This window comes from Pseudorasbora parva, chromosome 15 (assembly GCF_024679245.1).
Source record: "Pseudorasbora parva isolate DD20220531a chromosome 15, ASM2467924v1, whole genome shotgun sequence".
In the NCBI taxonomy this organism is placed as follows: Eukaryota; Metazoa; Chordata; class Actinopteri; order Cypriniformes; family Gobionidae; genus Pseudorasbora; species Pseudorasbora parva.
In genome coordinates, this window is record NC_090186.1 from 10,712,600 (window position 1) to 10,737,990 (window position 25,391).

Genomic DNA, 25,391 nt, shown 5'->3' on the forward strand with positions numbered 1-25,391 from the left:
CAGCCAATATGTCTGTACACTTCATTCAACAATCAAAACAAGAACAGGAATAGAAAATTATAACAAATAAAAAAAACTATTTAAATAATAATGTCTTATATAAATCTCAAGAACTTGCTCAAACACAGAACATACCTCAGAAGTTGTGTTTGTGTGGTTATCTAACCAAGAAACGTTTTATAAAGCATGAGACTGTGTCTAAACGTGGGGTCTTGCTCCATGCAGAAGGTCAGATCTCTCAAAGTGACCCGAATTGGTGCTCGAGTAGCAAACTGCCCATATGAACCTAACAACTGAGCAGACAGACACAAGGAATGAGTTTCTTGAGGCGCACAGGGGTTTTCCTAGTCTAGAAATGGGTAATGACAAAGGATTAGCAGCACTCGCTTGCTATCGTTCCACAGCCCTTGTGAAAAAGTAGTTTTCAGTGTATATAAAGTAGCCTAAAAAATACACTTTACATGCAGTTCGCACTTAGAGGTGCACTGTGTGAATTTAACCCTCTAGGCACCATGGTCGAGTTTACTCAACAAGATGCGGCACTGAATAAAACGGCCGGTTTTGTCAAATAATAGGGTGTCAAATTTCATTCAACCTCCCCTCCACTAGATGGTAGACATGTCATACTTCATCCCCGACTCATAAAAACATTTTTTACAAACAGAGTTTTGTGATTCTTTACAAACTCTACAAGCAAGAGCACATTGATCAGTGCAAACAAAAGCGGAGCAGGTGTGCGAGTGAGCCGTTTTATCAGAGCATTGTCGATGTCAGCGAGAATTTGCATTAGATTATTATTACTATTATTATTTTCTAATGGCATCAATAAAGCTTACCCACAATGAAGTGTTGGGTCTTGTATTCGCGGACCCTGATTCTGAAGGGAAATATGAGATGACGGTGATTCTGAAAGTGAAACTATTTTTACTATTTACCTGAACATTCAGTATTGTGCAATATTGCACAGAAGGTGAGGGACATTTTTGGGGGAAAGAAGTGCTGCATTTTATCATTTAAACATGTGGCTTTTCATGAAAATTATATAATCCAAGATTGCCACCACTTTATGACATCGTAATATGCAAATTAGATGGAAAAATGTAATCCCTACATAAACTTCGGGTCATCCTTAATATTTCTCTAATTTACAGAAAGTTTCTATCTTTTACTACTTTTAAGATAAAGCTTTTTGAAATTAAGATGACAATCGACCGTTTTAGGAAAAAAAACTCTGGCGCCTAAAGGGTTAAGCGGCATCTAGCAGCGAGGTTGGGAATTGCAACCACCAACGCTCCCCCCTCCCTTTCGAAGCACATAGAGAAGCTACGGGGGCCGGCACAGGACATGTCGTCAGTAAGCTACTTTTGGTCTAGCTGTTGCTATTTAAATCAGCAAAACCCTAGCCAAAAGGATCACACCCCAATCTTGATGCCTCCGCCCCCACATTCACGTACACGCTTTGCAACACAGGCAACGACTATGGCAGAATCTGCTGTGCCTGCCACCCGAGGGCATGATGTCATCAATTAGTAAAATGCAATTTGTTACTATGATAATTCAGGTCGAATGTCTAATTGTTATTTAGCTCCTCTACTCCTTCGATGGCGAAGTCATCCGTTCCATCCCAAAAAACAATCACCATTTTTATGAACAGCTCCCTACATAACACGATAGTCCAAGTAACTAATATATTACAAACGAGACAAGATTAAGGGAGCGTATCTTAGTTCCATGAAACCCAGCAAAACCAACATTACTCATGTATTGAGAAGAAATAGAGCATCCTCAGTGTCCGTTTTCAGGACTTCCCACTCCTTGAAGGGATAGTTTACCCAAAAATGAAAATTACCCCATGATTTACACCTAGCCATCCTAGGTGTATATGACATTCTTCTTTCAGACGAATATAATCAGAGTTATATAAAAATTTATAATGGCAGTGAATGGAGGACAAGATTTTGAAGCCCAAAAAAGTGCATCCATCCATCATAAAAGAAAGCCACACTCCAGGTGGTTAATAAAGGCCTTCTGAAGCAAAGCAATGTGTTTGTGTAAGAAAAAAATTATATATTCAAAACTTTGTAAACAAAAATAACTAGCTTCCAACAGACTTCCTACGCAAGTCAACTTGCGCCAAAAGAGTAAAGGCTGCAACATACTCCGCAAGAACAGAGAAAAAAAGTTCTCACTCCCAGGGCTGTGTTGTTCTCGCAGCCCTGGTTTGGAAGTTCTCGCAGCTTATTCTCAACACATCGCCTGAACAGAACTTTTTCTTGCGGGTGTCCGAGAAGTAGTGTGATTGGTCAGACATTTAAAGTGCGTGGTTAATGCGGAGAAACGCAGATGATTGGCACCTGCTGTTTTCGTGAAGTATGAAATGTACTGGCCAGAATTAACTTTTTTCTTGTTCTTGCCACCTCGAGAAAACAAACAAATTTCTTTGTTCTTGCAGAGTATGTTCCAAGCTTAAATCCCGATGCATTGTATGATGTAGGACTAGCATAAGCTTTTGATGCCTCTCGCAGTTTAAATAAATAGTGCTGGGCAACAAACTCAAAAGCTCCTCTTCTCTTATATTATTATCTCTTATATTATATTGAAATCCTCAGACATTTCTCTTTAAACATTCTTGTGACTGGTGCATGAAGTTGCATGTGAAATTGCGTCCTGAAGCTTCGGAGCTTTATCAATCACTGTATCGATTCAGCGGTTTGGATCGCCAAAGTCACGTGATTTCAGCAGTTCAGTGGATTAACGCGCAATCCGAATCATGACTCAATATGCTGATTCATTAAGCCCATCACTATACAAGTCGTTATTTAGTTGTTGTTGGGTTTTTTTGCGTACAAAAACTACTCGTCGCTTCATAAAATGATTGTAGAGCCACTGTAGTGAGATGGGCTTTGTAACGACATCTTTAGAGCCTTTATGGGTCTTGAGAGAGGAAATGACATTGGTGTCAAAGAAGGCCTTTCTGAGCCATCGGATTTCAACAAAAATATCTTCATTTGTGTTCTGAAGATGAACGGAGGTCTTACGGGTGTCGAACGACATTTGGGTAATGATGACAGAATTTTCATTTTTGGGTGAACTAACCCTTTAAGTAAACTTAAGTGGCCTTTTATTTAATTAATATTATCTAAAAGTACAGTTATTTTAAATTTACTTTTAAGACAAAGTACACTACAAGTGAACAACTGATACAATAAAAGCACTCTTCTTTTTCACAAGGGGAGCTAGACTGAATGAATTATATTTTGAGAAATCATTCTATCATCAGAACAAACTCACATGAATTCTGGAATAAAAAAATACAGAATAATAAAGAGAAATATTTAGGCATATAAATATAGACAGTTATAAAATAAATGCTGCTGCAGACAATTTAACTTTTGAAACACAAGGTTGGAGTTTTTTAACCTTCCACTGTTTTCCTGCCAACTGCACTGGCTCTTTATAGAGATGCTTATTCTACTACGGAGATGAAACCTCAAAAAGAGGCAAATACTAAACTTCCCCAGGCACAGGGGCTTTTGTTCTAAAGGCCTGTGTAATTTAAGCACACAAAAACTCAAAACCATCTTTTCGCTTATTAGCATTCCTCTCTGCCTAAAGGAAAAGGAATTCACAAATGTAAAAACTATTTAAACTAAACTAACATACAATCCTCTGGTCTTTTGTTCAGTCTTTCCTTATCCCTTTTTTCTTATAAATCTCATAAAATCACGAACAATAACACATGGTATATTATACATTGAGTTAAGTCCTTCCCTTTAGTCATACACAATACCATTCAAAAGTTTGAGGTGAGTAAGATTTTTAAAATCTTTTATGCTCACCAAAGCTGCATTTATTTGATCAAAAAATACAGTCAAACCATTAATATTATGAAACATAAATAGAATATTTAATCAAAATAATTTTTATTTATTTATTTAAATATACTTTAAAATGTAACTTATTCCTGTGATAAAAGTAGAATTTCCATGATCATTACTTCAGTGTCACATGGTCCTTCAGAAATCATTCTAATATGATGATTTGCTCTTATTATCAATGATTTTCCATGATTTTTGATGAATAGAAAGTTAAAAATAACTAACTTTTAACTTTTGTAACACCGTTAAAGCATTTATTTAAAGCTACACTGTGTAACTTTTTTAGTTTATTCTTAGCTAAAAACACTTAGTTCTTTCAAAAATATATTTGCTCATTAATGTATATTTACTTCAAGTAATAAAGTATTCTTGTAAGTTTATAATATGCCATTGAAAATACATACAGGTGAGGGGTTCGAATGCCGGTCGCCATGTTGCCGCTCCATCTTGAAAGTACATTAGCCAAAGAGGGACATACCCATAAATTCAAGCTTCGCCTTTCGCGTTTTAACACTCGATGGCACCGTGTCGAATGTGAAGAGGGGGATTACCATGTTAATCTTGGACTAAACCGGCCACCGTCGGAGTTAAAACGAAATCAGAATTGAGAGGAACCGAAACTAATATTCACTGGCTGGTCATATACATTTTCACAGTGTAGCTTTAACTGTTTTTAATGCATTAAAAAAGTGATATGTGGAGAATTTTTTGCCAAGTCAGAGGTCATGTTCAGAGATCAAACATGGAGCGCTTAAGAAATAACATTTTATATATACTTAAGGGAATGAATATATATATATATATATATATATATATATATATATATATATATATATCCCTTCCTAAAGGAGTTATATTTAAGAGCAAAAAAATATTTAAAAGCAAATGTGCAATTTCATATGGCCACACAGGAAGACTTCCATGTGTACTTAACAAATGCCACAACTCATCTCAATACAGCCAGAAATCCAAAAATGTTTATGCATGCGAGTGATTTTCAACGCATATGCAACCATTTCCTCTCATCTGGCACAGAGTGAAGTATGAAGAAGGTATACAGGGAAAGCCACAAACACACAAGGGTGGTTGTATAGACATGTGCAGATACCTGGTTGGCCCCTGAGCCGGGAGCCTCCAGAGGTTTCCTCTTACGGGGCCCCAAGGCTGCCAGCGCTGCCAAATTTGCATCTCTGTGCTCCATCTGTGCCAACTCCAACTGCTGCATCTAAAAAAACAAGGAAAAAGAGAGAATTTGCTTTTGACAGGCACTCAAAAACACAATCAATATTTCCACTGGCTCACCCAAATCCACGTGGAATGTTTGGGAAAAAAAACGGAAAGCTGTTATTGGTGATGAATCTTTCATTTTAGCTCTATTGATTTTACTGATAACCTATGACAAAGAACCCAAGTGAAAGGCCTGAGCGAAAACACAAATGTTACGTGCTCTCTTACACACGAGTAGATGAGCGTTACCTTGTAAACAGACACACAACTCATCCAGGGGGCTTTCATTACATTCTGTTCCCTGTTTAGCCCCAGGCTTCAATTCCAGACCCAATATTAGACTCAATTAAAATGAGCCCCCAATTAGAGAGCTTTGTCTCCAGGGTATGTGTATGTATGTGTGCGGATTTGTCTATGTGGGGCACAAATGGGACTTTATGAAGAGTATTGATCGTTCTCATTGCTATACAAGGGAGCAGAAGGAATGAAAAACAGGTTGTGGAGGAGGGACGTATGTATTTTTATTAAAAACAAACACACAGAAATCCTTCTACCTCTTTGGCTCGCTGTTTCAGACGCTGCTGCTCTGGGTCTTCACTGTTTGCGCGACTCTACGTGCAAAGAGGAAAAAATGGTACATTTAAAATGGAGACAGATTACTGGTATTTTTTCTCTCTTTTGTTGAGTTTGCTAGTTACTCGGGCAATGCGGAGCAATGCTTCTCGCTCCTCTTCCTCCCTCCTCTGTTTCTCCAGTCTTTCCAGTTGCTCCAGGAACTTCAGCTGAGAGCGTGTGTCATTGGTCTGACTGTAGCGCCAATCATCCTCAACACAGACAACACACACCACAGCAAAACATTAGCATCCTACAAGACACAAAATTTGAGACTATATGGTTAATATCAGTTCAACTTTAAACAATAGCTTTAAATCTATACTATGTAAGTTTTCCGTCTGCTAGAGGGCGCTTATTCAAAACAAACATGTACTTTGATGATGCCAGGTTTGAGCTCAGAATCTTGAGACATGTGGTCTTCACCTCACAGCCGGTGGAAAAGAATCGGGATAGACCTCGGGCAGAAATCATGTTCATAGATGTGGTTATTAACGTTACTGTAGTATGACGCAGAGTAGGACCGAGTGTTGTGGAGCTGAGCAAGGCCGCTGGAGCAATTGTTAAGCAAACACACGGCTCGCGAGCAGTGGGACTTTTATTATGACGGGACCCAGGCGCAGGTGCCATTTCTGTTTTTCCGGTCATGAGTATGAGGTAACGCAGCTCTGTTTATCATAGTAACATCATTTTAAACACACTTAAATGTATCTATGACGTTACTCTGTGCGTTTGCTCAGCAGCTAATGTGACACTTGTTGCACACTGCAAAGAGTAAAGCGTTTCTGCAGAATAAAACCGGAAACCGAGGGTAACGCAGAGATGATGAAACTGACAGGCGACTCCCTCAGACGTCCCGGCTCCTTGGTTAAAATAGCAATTTTTTCACAATTAACAAATAGTTGGAAACAATTGGGATATTGTAAGAATTCAATTGAACACTGGCCTCGTGGTTTTTGGATATTTTACTGCAAAAATCCTACATAGTGCACCTTTAACGATTTTACTTCCATATTGCAGATCAGGGGGAAAAATATGCTGCACAATAAGTACTTACTTGACAATGTTAAAAACTCTTCTTTTGTGTTTGTTGTATAAATGTAATTTGAACGTACTACAGAGCCTATCACTATTTTTGGCACCTTTGGTAAATATGAACAAAGGCGGCTGTGAAAATAAATCTGTGTAATTTATCGTTTTCATCTTTCATTAAAAAAAATACTTTCATTATAGTAAAAGAATGAAAGTGGGAGGAAACTCTCTTTATGAAATAATAGTTGTGGCCGACATGCATTGGAAAAAAAACCTTTTGTCACCCTGAGAATTTTTTATGAGTAAAATATCTCTGAAATACATTATCGTTCATTAGTACATTTTTTTTAGCACACCAGGGTGATTAAGAATTGAATTATGCAGCAATGACTTTTTTCCCACAGGGGTATAAATATGAGGAAACAAAAAGGCCAAATTCTCTTTATAAGCCATCAGAATGAGTAAAACCAAAGAATATAGTTCTGATGAGCAGCAAAAGATTGTTGAGCTTCACAAAATAGAAAGTGGCTGTAAGAAAATATCTAAAGCATTGGAATTTCTCTATAATCAGGGCAATAATTGATAAGTTCCAATCAACTGAAGAGGTTACATATCTGCCTGTAAGAGGACACGTGTCTATGTCTATATCGTCCTAATGCACGGTGAGGAGGACAAAGACTCTCCAAGGATCACAGCTGAAGAAGTGCAGAGATTAGTTGAGTCTTGGGGTCAGAAAGACTAAAAATAAAAATCGAACTGCACCTACATCACCACAAGTTGTTTGGGAGGATTTCAAGAAAAATCATCCTCGCTCATCCAAAACCAAACTCCAGTATTTTCAGTTGTCAGACATGACTTGACCTTGAAAAGGCACCTGGTTCTGTGGTCAGATGAAACACAAAAAGTTTTGTTGGCAGCAAACCCACCAGATGGAAACGGGTATAAAAGTATCCCATGCCCACGGTTAAATATACTGCTGGATCTTTAATGTTGTGGGCCTCTTATTTTTTATTTTTTGCTGGACATCATGTTCAGACACATGGTATCATGGATTCTAGCAAATACCAACAGATAAAAAAATTAAAACCTGACCGCTTCTGCTAGAAATCTTATAATGGGTCATGTTGGATCTGAAACAAACATCAAAATCAACACAAAGATGTGTCAATGAGCACAAAATGAAACTTTTGCCATTGCCGTCCGAGTTCCCTGACCCGAACCCTGGAGAAAATGAGTGGTGTGAACTGAAGAGAAGAAGCACCAACACCGTCCTGTGAATCTGAAGGATCTGGAGAGATTTTGTATGACATCAGGTGTTCTCCAAACTCATCAGGCATTACAGAAGAAGACTCAAGCTGTTATCTTAACAGGGAAAGCACGTTGCAATAATTGTGTGGCAATAATTGTGGCCAATATGAACTATAGAAAAACATTTATTTCGAAATAAGATTTCCCCCAATTTTCAATTGTTTTACTTCAATAAAAGGTTAGAATTTTCTGAATGAAAGATCAAAAGGATGAACAGTCCTTTATTTTCACAGCTGCCTTTGCTCATATTTACCAAGCGTGCCATTATTATTGGAGGTCACTGTACATCTGTCATGTTGTCATTGTCACGTGACCTACGGCATCAGTTGTGTCACTTTGCCAAAGTTTCTTGAAGGCAAGCCTACAACCTTTAGCCAAAAAAGCGTAACGGCTAAAGCTAACGCTCCAGGTTTGGCAGTACGCAGGGAAGGAGACAAGAGGTTGTTTTTTAATGGATATCGGTGGAGGAGAGGCTTCACAATGCTGAACGAACTACGCTAATCTTCAGCATGCTTCACATTAAACAATACTTTCGTTGGGATCTATATGCAGATGTTACCATCATAAAATTATATTTTTTTTATAGAAAATGCAGAGTTGGGAATGTGCGACAGGTAGAACTCATTTACAGCATTAACACCAGCAAATATGTAGAAGCATTTACTAAACAGCGTTGTGTAATATTGAGCCATATTGTATATTGTCTAAAGAAAATAGGCATTCAGGTTTTACCAATTATAATACGACTTGAAATGACAATGAATGTCATGCACTGTGATGCTGATATAATGCACTTTAATCAATGAAGGGAAAATGAATAATTTAATTATAAATATTGTATTATAATGTTACATTTTTTAAAATAAAATTGTGTGTCCTCTTTATGGCTTCCATATTTCAACAAATAAATTAGACTTGAACTGTACTGATTTATGACTGCTATGCTTGCCGAATAATGCTATAACACTTTTAATGTATGAAGGTTAAAAAAAAATCAAAATTTTAATAAATAAATTAATTCTTTCTATGGCGTCCAGAATTCAACAATTAATTTACAAATGCATTTTAGTTACTATAAAGACGAACGAGCTAATCCTTACGTGTAACGCAAATAAATGGTCCTCCAATGCATGTTGGCCACAATTATTGGTACCTCTAGAAATTCTTTTAATATTTCTGATGTGTAGTGGAAACTGTAACTGACTCTGAGCGCTTGCCACTGACGTCACTGCCATTATACGATAGGCTGAAGTGCCTCACTGGATCCAAGTTAGCCGTTACGCTTTTTCCAATGTAAGAGCCAAAGACCTAGTCTGACAAGCCAGACCCACATCAAGATGAAGTTGGAATTAGATTTGCGTCTAGATTTCTAGGCTACCACAGACCTTCTCATCTCCCAATAATAATCTGGCTTTACTGCCATTCATAAGGATTGGATTTAATGTTGACTTTATTATGAAACAAGCTTTACTTAGAAATTCTCAAAGAACTCAGTATTGTCTACTGTGTGCTATAGGTAAATTTATACCTTATAAGAGATCTGTCGATGTTGTGCCACAGCGGTTAGCTTCTCCAGCAGGTCTCGAAGTCTCTCTTGTGTTGCCAGAGAGAGCAACTCAAGTACATCAGGACAGACCTCTGTGATGCTCAAAGAACCACCTATGCACACACACATTTAAGGATGTGAGAAGCGCTCTCTATTGGATACCAGATTCATCAATTCATTTCAAATTCTAATTCAAAACGTTTGTGGTTCAATCTAGAACTGTTGGAGATAGAATCAAGAAGATTCAGTGTTATAGTAATACATTTCAGAACTGTATCTAAACATTCCTAAAACTCATTCGACAAATTCAGTCAATAAATCTTACTCGGGTAATTACCAGGCCCAGATGGAAACTGAAAAAAATGTGCTGTGGAATGAATTAAATCAAGCTGTGGGCCTGATAAATCACAGTTCCTCAAGGAATCACATGAATCTCACTCTAATTCAGCATTTGAACAGACCCATTTACGGCCTGACAGAAATAGTGTAGAATTAGAGACAAATGTCTTCATCGAGCTGGAATCCAGCGATTTTGTTGTTTTCCTCTGCTGTTTATATTGTATTCACATTTCCATAATGTCAGACATGCCTTGTTCCTGTTGGTCTGTTACGGTTGCCGAGTAGACAGACATCTGCAAACACTCCAATTCCATCTCATTTTTGCCCTTTCTGCTGATGCGGACTGAGTTCCTGCGAGGCCAAGCCTGTCTCTTTCATTTCCACATTCTCTCTTTTCGTCTCCTCCTCCTCCGCACGACTCCCCCTACCTCCTGGCTATCTCCCTCTCTCCCTCCCTCTGCCTCTGTCGTCCTTTCTCTCCCTTGTTCCGACGCTTTTTTTGATCAGTGCAGCAGAGTGGATTCCTGCCACTCTGGCAACTTTGCGCGGCTCGGCAGTCATTAGCATACTGATTAAGCAGAACAGGCTCGTCAGAGATACCACTGATCAAAGACAGAGACTGCACCCGTGTGTCACAACACAGCACAACATATGCCCCTAAAAAAACACAGACAGGATGCATGCCGTAGAGGCAGAGCTGAGGGAGGTGAACAGACTTTGACAAACAGAGATGGGGGGGAAATGCGATATCACTTTCAGTAAAGATACACTCACGTACAATCAAAACAGCGAACGCTATAGCTGAGAGAGGTCAGCAAAACACGGAGGAGAACGACCATCAGGAATGTTATTGAAACATTTGCAAAATTACTGAAAAAGTAATGCATTAAGATTCTTATGCTTCTTTTTCTCACTGTTAGACTCTCTTTACCGAACCTTTATCGCTGGGACCGCTACGTCAAAAACACACTTCTTTGGTATGATTTGGTGAAGTCCTGTGTCAGCAGTGACCGTGGAAATCCACTTTGCGACGCATTGTTGTGAAGCTTCCCATCATTTCTGCGTTCAAATCGGTTCAAATGCAGCGCTGCCTTTCCGGAATGCTGTGCTGAAGCGCTGAAGTCGCTTGATGTCACCCATAGGAATAAAGTGGAGCGCAGTGCGGAGTGTTTATTGGGCGTGCATTTCCTCTCTCGCTCTAGTCACACGCGCACGCGCACCCTACCGGGAGAAGAGCCCGTACGGCCCATACAAGGACCTTCCGCTCTATTAACGTCAAGCCGACCCATACTCGAAAAAAACTCTCCGAAACTTGTGAGAAACCGGAAGGAGTATTTTTGACACAGAAATACTCCATCAAACGTCCAACATTAGTTTTTGAAACTTTGTTTATGTTTAGGATGGGAATCCAAGTCTTTAACAGTGTAAAAAGCTCAGTATGCATGAAACAGCATTCCACCCCCCCCCCCCCCCTTAAGGCTTTTTAATTATTATCATTCTCATACTTAACATAAGGTCATTTCACACAGCATTACAAACACCTACAGACAGTTTGTCGGGTTTTGTCAGACCACTGTGTTAAAGGGTTAGTTCAACCAAAAATGAAATTTCTGTCATTATTTACTCACCCTCGTCCTGTTCCACAAAAAATATTCTCGCCACTTCATAACATTAAGGTTGAACCACTTGAGACATATGGACTATTTTAACGATGTATTTACTACTTTTCTGGTTCTTGAAAGTGGTACTTAAATTGCTGCCTATGGGTGGTTCAGAAACCTCTTGGATTTCATCAAAAATATCTTCATTTGTATTCCGAAGGTATAACGGGATGGGAACGTTGCGAACAAGTAATTAATGATAGATTTTTTCTTTTTGGGTGAACTATACCTTTAAGCTCAGACTACAGGACTTTTGGGCGGATTTATGCCTGATTATCCCCTCCTGACATTCTGAAAGAAAAAAAAAAAAAAAAAAAAAAAAAAAAAAACTCCATGCCAATGGCGCTGTTTCACAAAAACCTGGGGTATTGCATGAGTTCTTCTGGCCATACAATAAGGACATTCGCAAATAATCACAATATATCTAAACAAAATGTGGACAAAAATCCACTAAAAGAACTTAACAGACTTATCAACAATAAAAAACTCCAATGCAAACAGATACTAAAACAGCCTATAAGCCTTCACGGTGTCCTAACCAAACACGATGTGAGAAAAAAGATTAAATATTAAATGTTTTTGCACTAACCAGGTGCTATTTTACAAAAAGTTTTTATTTCTGTGCGTTGTGGCCGATTATGTCCAGATTATATGCTTTATATAAAGTAAAAATAATTTAAAGTGAGTTTGAATAATTTTTTGTGACCTTTATAGACATAGCCTTACTGAAAGCAACAATGGATAATTCCCCTCAGGACTTAAAAATCAATTAAAGGAAACAACAATGTTCAAACTGTCAACTCAAGGTGAACAAACAAGTGCATTCTATGACAAAAAAATATTTTTTCAGTCATTCAGTATGCAATTCGATATTGTACTAATGCATTTCCTTTTGTAATGCAGTCAGTGCGCTTGCAGAGAGAGAGCCCACCTACATGCTCTTCTCATTGGCTGTGATTTTTGATTGACTGATCTCGGGTCGAGTCTGGTTTGCCGCTGAAAATCGCATCGCATCTGGTTAGGACACACGATAGGCTTTTAAAATTTGTTTTTCAAAGCTGCAGCAGAACGAGCAGCATCATGACCTGTTTATTTCCCCTGCTTGTCTAAATGTCAGGGTGTGGCAACTGGATTTAGGATTTTAAATCGGGATGACTACGACTATGATTACGTCAGCACTTCCACAATAGTCAATAAGAGACAAATATATAAGGAGACGGAATTGGCCGAACTTTTGAAATGAGCCTGAGCCTGGTTTTTCCCATAGACTGTAAAAAAAAATGGATGTAGTCTCCGTGACATCACCCATCACCCACTCTAGTGGCTAGTCGATGAATTGCAGTTTAAAGGTCCTTTCACACCGGACGCGTAACGAAAAAGCGTAACGAATAAGCGAATATTTCGCATGCGAATATTTCGCGTCAAAACCATTCACATCAGCCGCGAAACGAATTTGCGACGTTTCAGAGCTCCAACATTCCAAAACATTCGCAGCGACAGCTGAGAAAACACGGGCACTTCATTCAGTGAAGACGAGCTTTTCATTTTATTTAAAGGACCGAGAAGAAGGTTTTGGGCGCAGCCAGTCTTAAAGAACAGAGTCTGAAGGGGAGGACGCTAATCTTGTACAGGAGCTAAAAACTTTATCATGGCCGGTTCTGCACTTACTTTCTAAAGTCTGTGGGACAATTTGAGGATTTCCTCCAGAGACGGCAGCGCATCTGACGAGACAAACCGCGCACTTCAGGGAATCAATCGATCCGAGCAGATGTTTCCAGTCGAGTCACATGTAAACATTTCAGTGCCACAGACGTAGCCTACAGATGGCAACACGTTCACTTTCCATAATCGCGGACACAATGTTTAGAAAAAAATCAACTATTTATAAAAGGTAATAACTTATAAGTTATAAGTTATTATACTAACTCATAAGTTAAGTAATTGCTGTCTGTATCATACAGTGGGCAAACACAGCTGCAGCTGTACAGCTTACAGTTGTAATCTCATGAGAAATGCCATGCCTGGCAAAGGTTAAAGTTGATTGAATAGCTCGTGACATCAACTGGACATTTCCAGAACCTTTGTTTCCTTTTATTTGATTGGTTTAAGCCGTTTTTGTCGCCGCTAGAGTAAAAAAAAAAATCGACATCGAAACGAAAAAAATAAATCTTGTTTTTTCGCCTCAGCACATTCGCGTTCGGTGTTGAAGCGCTCATTACAAAAACAGCTGATTGAAAGAAAAAACCATCGCGCGAATTATTTGCACGTCAAAATCGCGTCCAGTGTGAAAGGGCCTTAAGTCTGTAGGAGCTTAGCCTAGAAATCTAGACGCACCCTAGCGGCAGCAAATCTAATCTGCCCGCAAGTGTCGTCTAGCATCTCTCAATACCCTTCTGAGCTGCCAAACTCTGGTCGGGCCAATCACATCGTGTGTAGAGTCGGTGGGCGGGGCTTAACATTATGACGGCTGAGTTGCGCTTGCATGCTTCTAGTAAACACAGAAACTGGCGAACGGCGGTCTTTCGAATCAGCTTTGACCGCGACTCTGGAAGACTTGGAGTTAAGCTTTTATCTGATAAAAGAACGGCACTGAAGTCATTCTTAAAAAGGAAAGATGTGTTCGGAGTTTTGCCGACCGGATATGACGAATGTTTAATCTATCAACAAGCTCTGTTTTACATTCGTTGCTCTGGTTGGTTGTAGCGCTATCCTATCGTGTGCAGAGGGTGTTTGAAAGACAACCGTTTATCCCGCCCCTCGTATTGAGCCCTGTCTATGGTGAGTTTCCAGACCAAACATCCTGATGTGGGTCTGGCTTGTCAGGCTAGTTGGCGCTTGTTTTCACCAACTGAACATGCTGAATCAGAATGTCTGAAAAGTGACAGGCTGCTGTAATTTGGTGACTGTCGGCGTTGGTCTGTGTCTGTCAGTGCAGTGTGAATTGGCCTTAAAATACAACAAGACTGGTTGTCATGACAACCGCCAACAGCAAATTAATCTGGTTATTCCGTCTTCTACAAACATTGTAAAGTTTACTTAATGTGTTCACTTAATGTATACATTTTAAGTGCATACATTAAGTGTTTTATATAAATAATGTGTGTGTCTAATTGAATGGATTTGGTGAAGTTACCAATGCGCAGCACTCGTGTCTGAAGGGCTGATGGGAGTAAAAAGGGCTCCTCTTGACAGGAGCGGATCACCGATCCCACAAGCTCGGAGCCAGAGGCCAAAATACGAGCGTTCTCCTCAATCAGGTTCACACCGGCCATGGAGGTCACATCATTTATGTCATCGTCATCTCTAAATGAAAGTCAGACAAGAAAATGGAAGAATATGACATCACTGTTTTGTCTTAAAATTAATATGCAAATAGTGTCTGGAATTCATCTGGAAATCTGAATCTACAGCGACATGACTGCCTTCTCTCACATTCATCCTATAAAGAACCAATATGCACATTCACCCTCTGTGAAGCAGGAAATGGCCGCAAGTCAGAGCTATTACCGGAAAGAGCCCGAGGTGCTGTCCTTGAAGCCGTGTGCCTGTGCTGGAAGGGCCAGCTGGGAAAAGTGTGTTTTAGACGCCTGAAGGATGGACTGCCGCACAACAGCACCTGTGGGGACAGAATAAAAATACAGATATTTTTATCAGCTCAAAATGAATTGGGACACTTGGAGGTGAAAGAAACATAAAAGTAATAAAAGCTCACCAAGTCTTTCAGTGTATTGAGCTTTAATCAATAAAACGTTCACATAAAGTTATACTTACATAGGCCTATATAACAGGGCTCAAAATTAACGCTTGCGTTTTTTTTTTTGAAGGTGCGAGTAAAAGACAATTTTTGCTTGCTTGACCGGACAAGTAGCCTGTTTAAAAATGTCAATAACAAAAAAAAAAAAAAAAAAAAGGAATCACCAAAACACAAGAATGATTCTGATTTAATTTAATTTAATGTAAGCGGCGATTGATAGTGGATAACAATAATATTTATAATTTCCTGAGAGTAACAAAGTTGCGCTATTGAGGCTCTCGTGGAGAAATCGACACAAAAGACCACAGCAGACACAAAAACTCAGATAACATACTGTGGTAAAAAATATAAAAACTCCACATTTTGAATTAAGTAAGTGACATGTGAAGGCCAATATGGTAACATACTCGGAATGTGTCCTCTATATTTAACCAATCCAAGTGCACACACATTAGGAGTAATGAACATACAGTGTGTACCATGGACACACAATGGGGAGCGATTCAAGTAATACTCACTGCAGAGTCAAATGACGTCCAGCTCCACCTCTCTAGCCGTCAAATTGGGTGGAGGAATTGAGTTGTTGGTAGGGTTAGGGTGAGGTTGGATATTCTAGCTCCACCCATTAGGCACAAAGTAAACAAGTTGTAAGCTCCACCCATTTACTCTAGTCTCTCGAGCGATTGGAGGTTAGGTGCGTTGCTCAAGGGCACCTCAGTCATTTTTTTGCCAGTATTGAGAATCGAACCTGCAAGTCTAACTCTCTAACCATTAGCCCATGTCTTCCCCGTATATAATTTTTAATACCCATGATAGAATTTAGCAACATTACACGACCAAAAGTACTGTTTTCCTGAATACCGTCATAATATAAAATGTGACAGATTCAATATAACAGTTCAATACATTTCAGATGCGATATTGATTGTTCTTGTGATGTTTTACTAGCAAAAATAGTTCCAAAGATCACAGCAGAACAATAGCGCATCACACAGCTCAACCGTGTTTTCATTACTGAACAACTCAGCGTTTTGAAAGAAACGGTTGAGTCAAAGATTCATTGACCCATTTGAGGAATGATTTTAGTCTCAATGGTCTCATTCTTGAATGACTAACTTATGCCACCTACTGGCGGTTTAGTTTCATATTTCATCATTCTTTCCGACCTTTCTTATTTGTATATTCAAAAATATTTAAAACAACCTCAGAACATTATTTAATGGAGTTGTAATTTTTCAGTGTAAATTATTTAATTTGATAGGTAACAGCCCTATAGTTTCTTTTTATTCTAATTGAATTAATTGATATTAATTTTAAAATGAAAGATGAAACATGCATTTAATAAGATGTCAAAGCTGATAGAACACTGATGAGAATATTGCTTCAGAATAAATTATAATTACAACACAAAAATCCTATTTTGTTTCAAATAATTTACTTCTCTGAAGGACAAGCACATGACAAAGATTAAAGGTCCCGTTCTTCGCATGCTTTCGAAGCTTTGATTATGTTTACAGTGTGCAATATAACATGAGTTCATGTTTCGCGTTTCCTTGTTCTATGAAGTCCGTTAAATAAAATATCTCGCTTGGCATTGAACTTTGAGCTTTATAATTTTACAGGTATTATTTATGCTCTAACAGCAACATTTCACACTAACTGAAGTTTGAAAGATGGAATTGCGAAGAACTGGACCTTTAATGTTGTGCCCTGTATAAGTTTACTTAGTATAGTATCGCTAGGTGCTAGTCATATAATTATATCATCAACAAGTTGATTTATTTGACTAATTCTATTCAAAAAGTGAAACTTGTTTATTATATTCCTTCATTACTGACAGATTGATATATTTCAAATGTTTATATATTTTAATTTGGATGATTATAACCAACAATTAAGGAAAATACCAAATTCAGTATCTCATAAAATTTTAATATTACTTAAGACCAATGCAAAGAAAGGATTTTTAGAAATCTTGGCCAACTGAAAAGTATGAAAATGAAAAACATGACCATGTACAGCACTCTCAGTTACTTTCATCAGATAACTCAGCAGCAGTCCAGTCCTTTTTGTCTTTAGCCCAGGTGACATGCTTCTGACGCTGTCTGTTGTTCAAGGAATGCGACAGCTGAAACCCATGTCTTGCATATGTCTGTGAATAGTGGTTCTTAAAGCACTGACTCCAGCTGCAGTCCACTCTTTGTGAATCTCCCCCACATTTTTTTATGTGTTTTGTTTCACAATCCTCTCCAGGTTATCCCTATGGCGTGTACACCTTTTTTTCCTACCACATCTTTTTCTTCCCTTTGCCTCTCTGTTAAAGTGCTTGGACACAGAGCTCTGTGAACAGCCAGCCTCTTTTGCAATGACCTTTTGTGTCTTGTCCTCCAACTGTCAAGTCAGCCTACAGAACTAGACTGAGAGACCATATAAAGCCATTTGCAGGTGTTTTAAGTTAATTAGTTGATTGGAGTGTGACAGCATGTGTCTTGAATATTGAACCTTTTCACAATATTCTAATTTTGTAAGATACTGAATTTGGGATTTTTCTTAGTCGTCAGTTATAATCATCAAAATTAAAAGAAATACACATTTGGAATATATCAGTCTGTGTGTAATAAATGAATATAATATACAAGTTACACTTTGTGGGTCCCTTATTACCAACTGAGCATCTTTAAACACCACAGCCTGTATTGTTGCTGAACATATCCATCCCTTTATGACAACAGTGCACCCATATCTTTTGATGACTACTTCTAGCAGGATAATGCACCATGTCACAAAGCTAAAATAATCTCAAACTGGTTTCTTGAACATGTCAGGGTTCACTACAGTCACCAGATTTCAGTCCATTAAAGCACCTTTGGGATGTGGTGGAACAGGAGATTTGTATCATGGATGCGCAGCAGATAAACTGCAGCAACAGCATGAAGTTATGTCTATATAGACTGAAATCTCTGAGGAACGTTTCTAGCACCTTTTTGAATCTATGGCACGAATAATGAAGGCAAAAGTTATTGCGAGCTGTACCTAATAAAGTATATAAATACACACAATATTTAAAATTTTAATACTATTACACAATATTACAATATTTGTAATCAAATGAATGCAACATTAGTGAGAATAAGATATTTCTTTTAAATAAAATTCTGTAAAAGCATCGCTTATACCTGTTGTGCAAGTGCTGGTTTGAAGGACTATCTGTTTGGCTTGAGTTAGCTTCTGTGCAGGTAAGACCACCTGAGCTGATGTCAAAGGCTGTTTGACGATTATTCCTTTACGTTGCTGGATCATCTGAAAGTAAAAACAAAGGCAATAAGAAATCAGCATGCAAATAATATTCCTAAATAAATGCAGCAAAGATGCAAAAATGATGCATATGAGAATATTCAAAGGTGGTATGCTCGGTTTGGTCCACCTTGAGGACATTGCACGAGCTATTTTACACAGGAGCACTTCCTGCAAACCCTCAGAGCACTTTCTGATTGTGAAGTAATCAAAACCTCTAAAGTCTATTCAGGTATATGGGAAAGAGCTTCTGTATTTCAGTGGAAATCCATCAAGACGTCCAATAAAATGGTGATATTAGATTACAGAAAAACAAATCATGACATTATTTGAATATGATAACATGACATTCCTGGTACGAAATGGGGTAAGACTCATGCATCTTTGTCTCTGGTGTAAAACTAATTAGGCTCTGCTTGGGCTTGTGGGATACTGGTGGTTTTAAGTGAATTAGCCTGTACACCGTGGGCGGTGGTGAGTTAACCAGGAAATGAAGACAAAGTGAAGAGAGGCTGTCATAAAAATGAACCAGTACGCTGGGAAGGGGACAGTGTGAAATTAGAGTGTTTCTTTCTCACACACATACACACAGTCTATCGAGTCTACTATTACATAAAACATCAAAACGGTGTATTCAGGATCCCCAAACACACATACCTGAATTCCAGACACCATATGGTACTCTAACTATTGATGAATCATATCTGCATATTAACATTATGCACATCCAGGTTTGTTTCCATGGTGAAAACACCAACACTGAATGATCATTTGTTTTCTTTATTATCGAATTACTCTTGCGTTATTTCATATAGGCAAACCCCTGAAATCATCTTTGTGATAAATGACATTGCCGGGACTAAAAAAGGGCTGGGGTTTACCAGCTGAGCAGTTCTGGTTGGCTGGTTGGGTTTGAGGGAGGAGCTGACGGACGCAGTGGGCTTCTGGTTTGTGGCCTTGGCTGATGCTGAATCCGAGGGCTTGAGTTGGGTGCACTGCTGAATGAAGAGCTGCGAGTTTGGGGTGAGCTGACGGACAGCTGGTAGGCTCCTCTGAAAGAATGAATGAATGCATCAGTATCTCTAATCTATCTCATAGCAAAGAGATTGCGTCTCATTCATACATGATCGGTGAAGGTCTGATAATAGATTTAATCTTAAAATCAGGTCAAAAATGAGGTCAGTACCCTCATATGTACCCATCTGACTTTGTTCTAAATGGGTTTAAAACATGAAGAAGCTGCCGTCACCTTCAGGAAAGGCACTAGATATGGTTGAGGGGACGATTTGAGCTCCATGTAGAGTTTTTCAGTGAACTCTTCTGCCTCTAGTTTCCCATCCTACATGCAGAGAAGAAAACAAAAGCCCATTTAAACATTTCATGTATTGTTATATGCGCGATACATTGGTTTTGAAAGCAGAAAATGACGTACCAGCAGGCCTTTGACAAGAGCTTGGACATTTTGGGCCATGTTGGCAGAGCGAGTTCCGCTTGATGCTAACTTCATAAGGGTGACCAAGAAGTTCTTACACTTCTTCACATTCTCCAAGGTCTCCTGATGATAATTCAAATGAAAGGTTCAATCCAATAGTCAATAAAAGATTCCTGTCTGGATTTAAATAGGCAAATGCTTAAGAGTCTATGATTGGATAATTTTTGCAGTGATTATTATGTTTCTACCATATGTTTGGTAACAGTTCTTCTAACTTGTGTAGCTACTCATTTCTTAAACAACCATGTAGAAAGACACATTATGGCCATATTCCAGGATGACAATGTCAAGATTCATCAGGCTCAAATTATGAAAGAATTGGTGTGGGGGGACGTGAAGAATCTTTTTCACACATGAAACGGCACCTCCGATTACAGAGCTTAAATTCATTGAAAGTCTTTGACTCCAGTTCGACTCTTAAGGATTTGCCTATTTAAATCCAAACAGCAAGCTTTTTTTTTTTTGGGCTGGGAAGCTAATAAATACTTAAAATAATTATAATAAATAAATTATATATAAATTATTTATTTATTATAATTATTATTTATTCGGCCTCCCGAGCCGTATGGAACACTTTTATGATGGATGGATGTGCTTTTTGGAGCTTCAAAAACCATTCACTGCCATTATAAAGCTTGGAAGAGCCAGGATACCGATTGTGTTTGGCTGAAATAAGAAAGTCAAATACACATAGGATTGATTGAGGGAGAGTAAATTATGGGATAATTTTCATTTTTCTGTGAACTAAACCCTCAAGTTTTTACTTTATTATTTTCAGATTATTTAGACAATGACAATACAATATTTTGATAACACTTTATAATTAGGTCCCATTCGTTAACGTTAGATAATACATTAACTAAATTTACTAACAATGAGCAATATATTTGTTACAGTATTTATTAATCTTTGTTAATGTTAGTTAATATTTAGAGATACAACTATTTATTTTAATAATGTATTAGTAAATATTAAAATTAATATTAACAAAATTTTCGGCACTAGTGGTCGCTTATTCAAAACAAAGGCATTGCTTGATAACGCCTTGATTTCGCAGACCTTTAATTATGCCACAGACGATTGCTTCTGCTTTTTCTGGGCAAGCGGTTATGCAGCGCTGTTTTATCATATTACATACAGTACAGGCCAAAAGTTTGGACACATTACTATTTGTAATGTTTTTGAAAGTAGTTTATTTGATCAAAAATACAGAAAAAATAATAATATTGTGATATATTATTACAATTTAAAATAATTGGTTTTCAATTTATTATACTTAAAATGATCATTTATTTTTGTGATGCAAAGCTGAATTTTCAGTATCATTCCTCCAGTCTTCAGTGCCACATGATCTTTCAGAAATCATTCTAATATGAGGATTTATTTTCAAAGTTGGAAACAGTTCTGCTGCTTAATATTTTTAATAAAATTTTAATAAAAATTAAAAAAAGCAAATGTTTTAAAAATAGAAATCTTTTGTAACAACAAATTACTGGTCAGTCATTTGGGGTCAGCCATTTAAAAAAAAATTATGAATCAATAATTTTATTCAGCAAGGATGTGTTAAATTGATAAAAATGGATAGTAAAGGAGTTTTATATTATTTGAAAATTTCTTTTGAATAAATGCAGTTCTTTTGAACCTTTTATTCATCAAATATATTAGGCAGCAGTTTCCAACACTCATAATACTCATGTTTCCAACACTCATAATAAATCAGAATATTAGAATGATTTCTGAAGGATCATGTGATAGACTGGATGTCACATGTGACACTAAATACTGGAGTAACAATCCTGACAATGCAGCTTTGCATCACAGAAATAAATGATAATTTAAAGTATAATAAATTGAAAACCAAATATTTAGAATTATAATAATATATCACAATATTTAAAAGAAATCTGTATTTTTGATCAAATAAAAATGCAGGCAAATTACAAATAGTAATGTGTCCAAATTTTTGGCTTGTACTGTACACTTGAGTGTGTTGAAAGTTATGTTTTAATGCTACTTTGTGAGTTCGTTCAGAAGCTACTATGAGACACTTGTTGCAAACCCCAGTAAGAGATCGATATTAGGCATGGTAAAACATGCTCTTCGCGGTAAAACCCCCCCCCCCCCCAAAAACCCCACAAGATTTAAACAACAAGACTTACTGTGCCGAGCTATATAACAATGATTCGTTATCTATTGAAGAAAAGTCTCCAAACAGTTGCTCACCTGTCTAATAAAACACATAATAATTAAAGCGTCTTTGGTGTTTCATGGTTTCTACAAAATAAAACCGGAATTCGAGGGTAACGCGGCTATGATGTCATTGACAGGCGACCCGCGGTCCGTATCCTAGTTAAAATTGCTTATTTCTCTGGATTCTTGGAAACATTTAGGATACTGTAATTTATAAGTTTTAGTGGTTTCTGAATATTTAAATCCAAAAATCTTACATATTGTGCCTTTAATAAATGCTTTAGACTTATTTTTATGGCTAGTTCATCTGAATGAATGTACCGGTAGTTAACTAATGTTAACAAATGGAACCTTATTGTAAAGATTAAGCCATTTATCAAACATTACATGAAAATTATCGGCTTTTCTGCATTAGTCAAATTTTAATATCAATGCATCCCTTCACACATGAACTTACAGCTGTAACAGTGACTGGGGTTGACGTCGTGTTTGTGCTGGATCTGGTTGGTACATTAGGAGACACCATGCGTGGGGCATTACCCTGGGTGGAGAGAGCACCTTTACCCACAGACTGCAGACAAATGAAGCAGAGACAGGTTTAGGTAGATGAATGCGACACAGAATGACCTACATTTCTATTTAAATCACTGAGGGAAAGCTAACAATGCATTTCAGTCAACATCTTGCCCTGGAGTCAGGGTATGAATCATTTTTTGTTGTTTTGTTGTTTGGATCAATAATTGATGCAGCCAACGTGAGTAATACCTTTACAGTTGTGGTATTAATTACGGTAGTTGCAGTGACAGAATTAGTCCTCTGGTTAAAGGTCCCTGATGTGCTGCTGTTTGGAGTCATGGCTTTGATAACAGGCCCCATGGTAGAGCTGGGCTTTCTGACGGCTGTCCCTATAACACCAGCTGGTTTAATGATGGTAGTTCCTGTTGTACATGATGGTGTGAATATAGTAGTCACTGTAGCAGTGGCTGGTTTCTGAACGTAAGTCCCTGGAGTGGGGTTAGGTTTAATATTTGTAGTAGCTGATGCACTTGAAGGTGGGAGAGAAACTCTGATGATTGGTGTGGCGGTTACAGTTGCCTGTGAAAAAAGATATGAGATAAATGGGTGCATTTCTGTAATTTCGCAAAGAAAATGCTTGTGACATATGCTATATGATGGCTTTTCAAACAATTTTAATGCCAGGGACGGCCAAATATGATTATCTTCCTTGAGAAAGCCGCCTCAGGTTTTCCTGTATGCATGCAGACCCATTTACACTGTGGAAAATAGTGAGCGTGATATTGACATGACATTATAACTTGATTAGCTTTTAGGCCTATATAACATTTATGTAGACCTAAAATATTTGATTGAAATAGAATCTAGAAAATATTTATTTTGTATCAAAAATGTATAAATAAATACACAATTAAAATATAATTGTGTTAATATAGAGAAATTATAACATTACAAATATTACAAAATTATAATGTAATATATAACCTTTAAAAAATGTGACATTTCAGTTTTTTTTTTTTACATAACTGCATATGCATTTTTTAAATAATTGTTAAAAAATTAATTTGCTTTTTTTTCTTTCTTTCTGGGACTCCCTTCCCTGATGATCAGCAGACCCCAGTTTGAAAACCACATCCTAAATCATATCACTTTTGTTTCTACACCCAACAGTCAAAAAGAACGACCAAAATAACACACCTGTGAGGATGGTGGTCTAACTATAGCAGCGGCATTGGCACTGGCTGGTTTTGGCAGCATTCCCTGAGCCTGTGCCTGGGCCAGAGCCTGCTGAGATACCAACATCAACTGCCCACTGTCACTGCGGATTAACACCATTCCTTCAGAGGCAGGGGAGAGAGTGATAGTAAGATATTGCCAAGACTGATAAGTAGGCTTGATGATGGTTAAGTGTATTGTATTACAGCTAGAGTGCACCAGTTAGACCAAGACACGAAACAATATTAGATCCTGAAACAACACACCTTGTGGGACCTGGAAGTTGGCAGGCAGCTGCAGTGGCACAGTCTGAGAGGTGCGTGTCATTGGGACACTTTGTGACGGGGTTGAAATCCTTGGCAATGTCACGACCGCCCCTTTGGCCGTAGTCAGTGTGGTGACTCTGGGCTGGCTTATAGTCACAGAGCTCACAGTCACCCTTCCAGGCTGAGGAACCAGTGCCAAACTGGTAGTCCCTGGTCCCTTAACACTGGATGTCACTACCCTGGCCCCTACGACCAGTGGTGTGGAGGATCTGATCTGTGCTGGGCCTGCTATGATCTTAGGGGTGGGTTCTGATGAAGCTGATGTATTAGAATTCACAGCAACTGTTACAGGGCGTTGAGATGCAGAGTTTGTTGAATCTGCCTTTGGCTTTGAATCTCCTTCCCCACTAAGGGAAGCTGAATTTGGGTTGCTGTTTTCAGTGGTTTTAACATTAGCGTTTGAATCTTTGTGTCTTATCGTATCTAATGCGGTTTCCAAAGACTCGTCAGCGTTGCTTGTTTGCGCGTCATTGCTTTCTCTTTTCTCTGTTGGCGCACTAGAGTGGTCATTGTCTAATTTAGCTGAGCACGATGTTTCCGACATTATTATCTTACGTTTGTGATAGCTTATTGAATAATTTGGTAAAGAAAATCACCCTTAAACGATTTTCCATCTATGTGCTCGGATAATCAAATTGATATGTAAGAACGGACGCACCAAACACTCGACGGATTTTAAGTTTCGGCCATCTCTCTGTTTGTGACGGAATTGTGATTCATCCCAAGGATTCGAATCTTTTGAATCATGGTCCAGTGACACTTTCTGCACGTTGCCACCTACAGGTACGCCAGTGGCAACAATTTAAGTGAGTGTGGTTTGCGTGTGAGTGACGAGTCATTGATTCACTTAAATGATTCGCTAAAACACTGCATCGTTCACGAGGCAACAAGACTTTTCCGCATTTATTAGGCTACGGCAGAAAATGAGATGGTTTCTTCAGTACCAAATCACGTTTAGATTAAAAAGCATTAATTGACTCGGTCATTCAAATCTATTATGG

General features: G+C 38.2%; 1 protein-coding gene across 1 annotated transcript; it reads right to left on the reverse strand.

The window, feature by feature from the left end:
• On the reverse strand, positions 1 to 25,113 carry taf4b (TAF4B RNA polymerase II, TATA box binding protein (TBP)-associated factor). The gene is made up of 15 exons (XM_067417104.1): positions 24,331 to 25,113; positions 24,047 to 24,186; positions 23,099 to 23,428; positions 22,791 to 22,904; positions 20,084 to 20,206; positions 19,901 to 19,990; positions 19,533 to 19,703; positions 18,534 to 18,657; positions 15,111 to 15,219; positions 14,737 to 14,906; positions 9,586 to 9,716; positions 5,804 to 5,929; positions 5,660 to 5,716; positions 4,987 to 5,103; positions 1 to 293 (listed from the first exon to the last, which is right to left on the reverse strand). Exons 1-15 carry the CDS (start codon positions 24,932 to 24,934, stop codon positions 162 to 164), a joined length of 2,538 nt encoding a protein of 845 aa, XP_067273205.1. The 5' UTR covers positions 24,935 to 25,113; the 3' UTR covers positions 1 to 161.
• Positions 25,114 to 25,391: the final 278 nt, after the last annotated feature.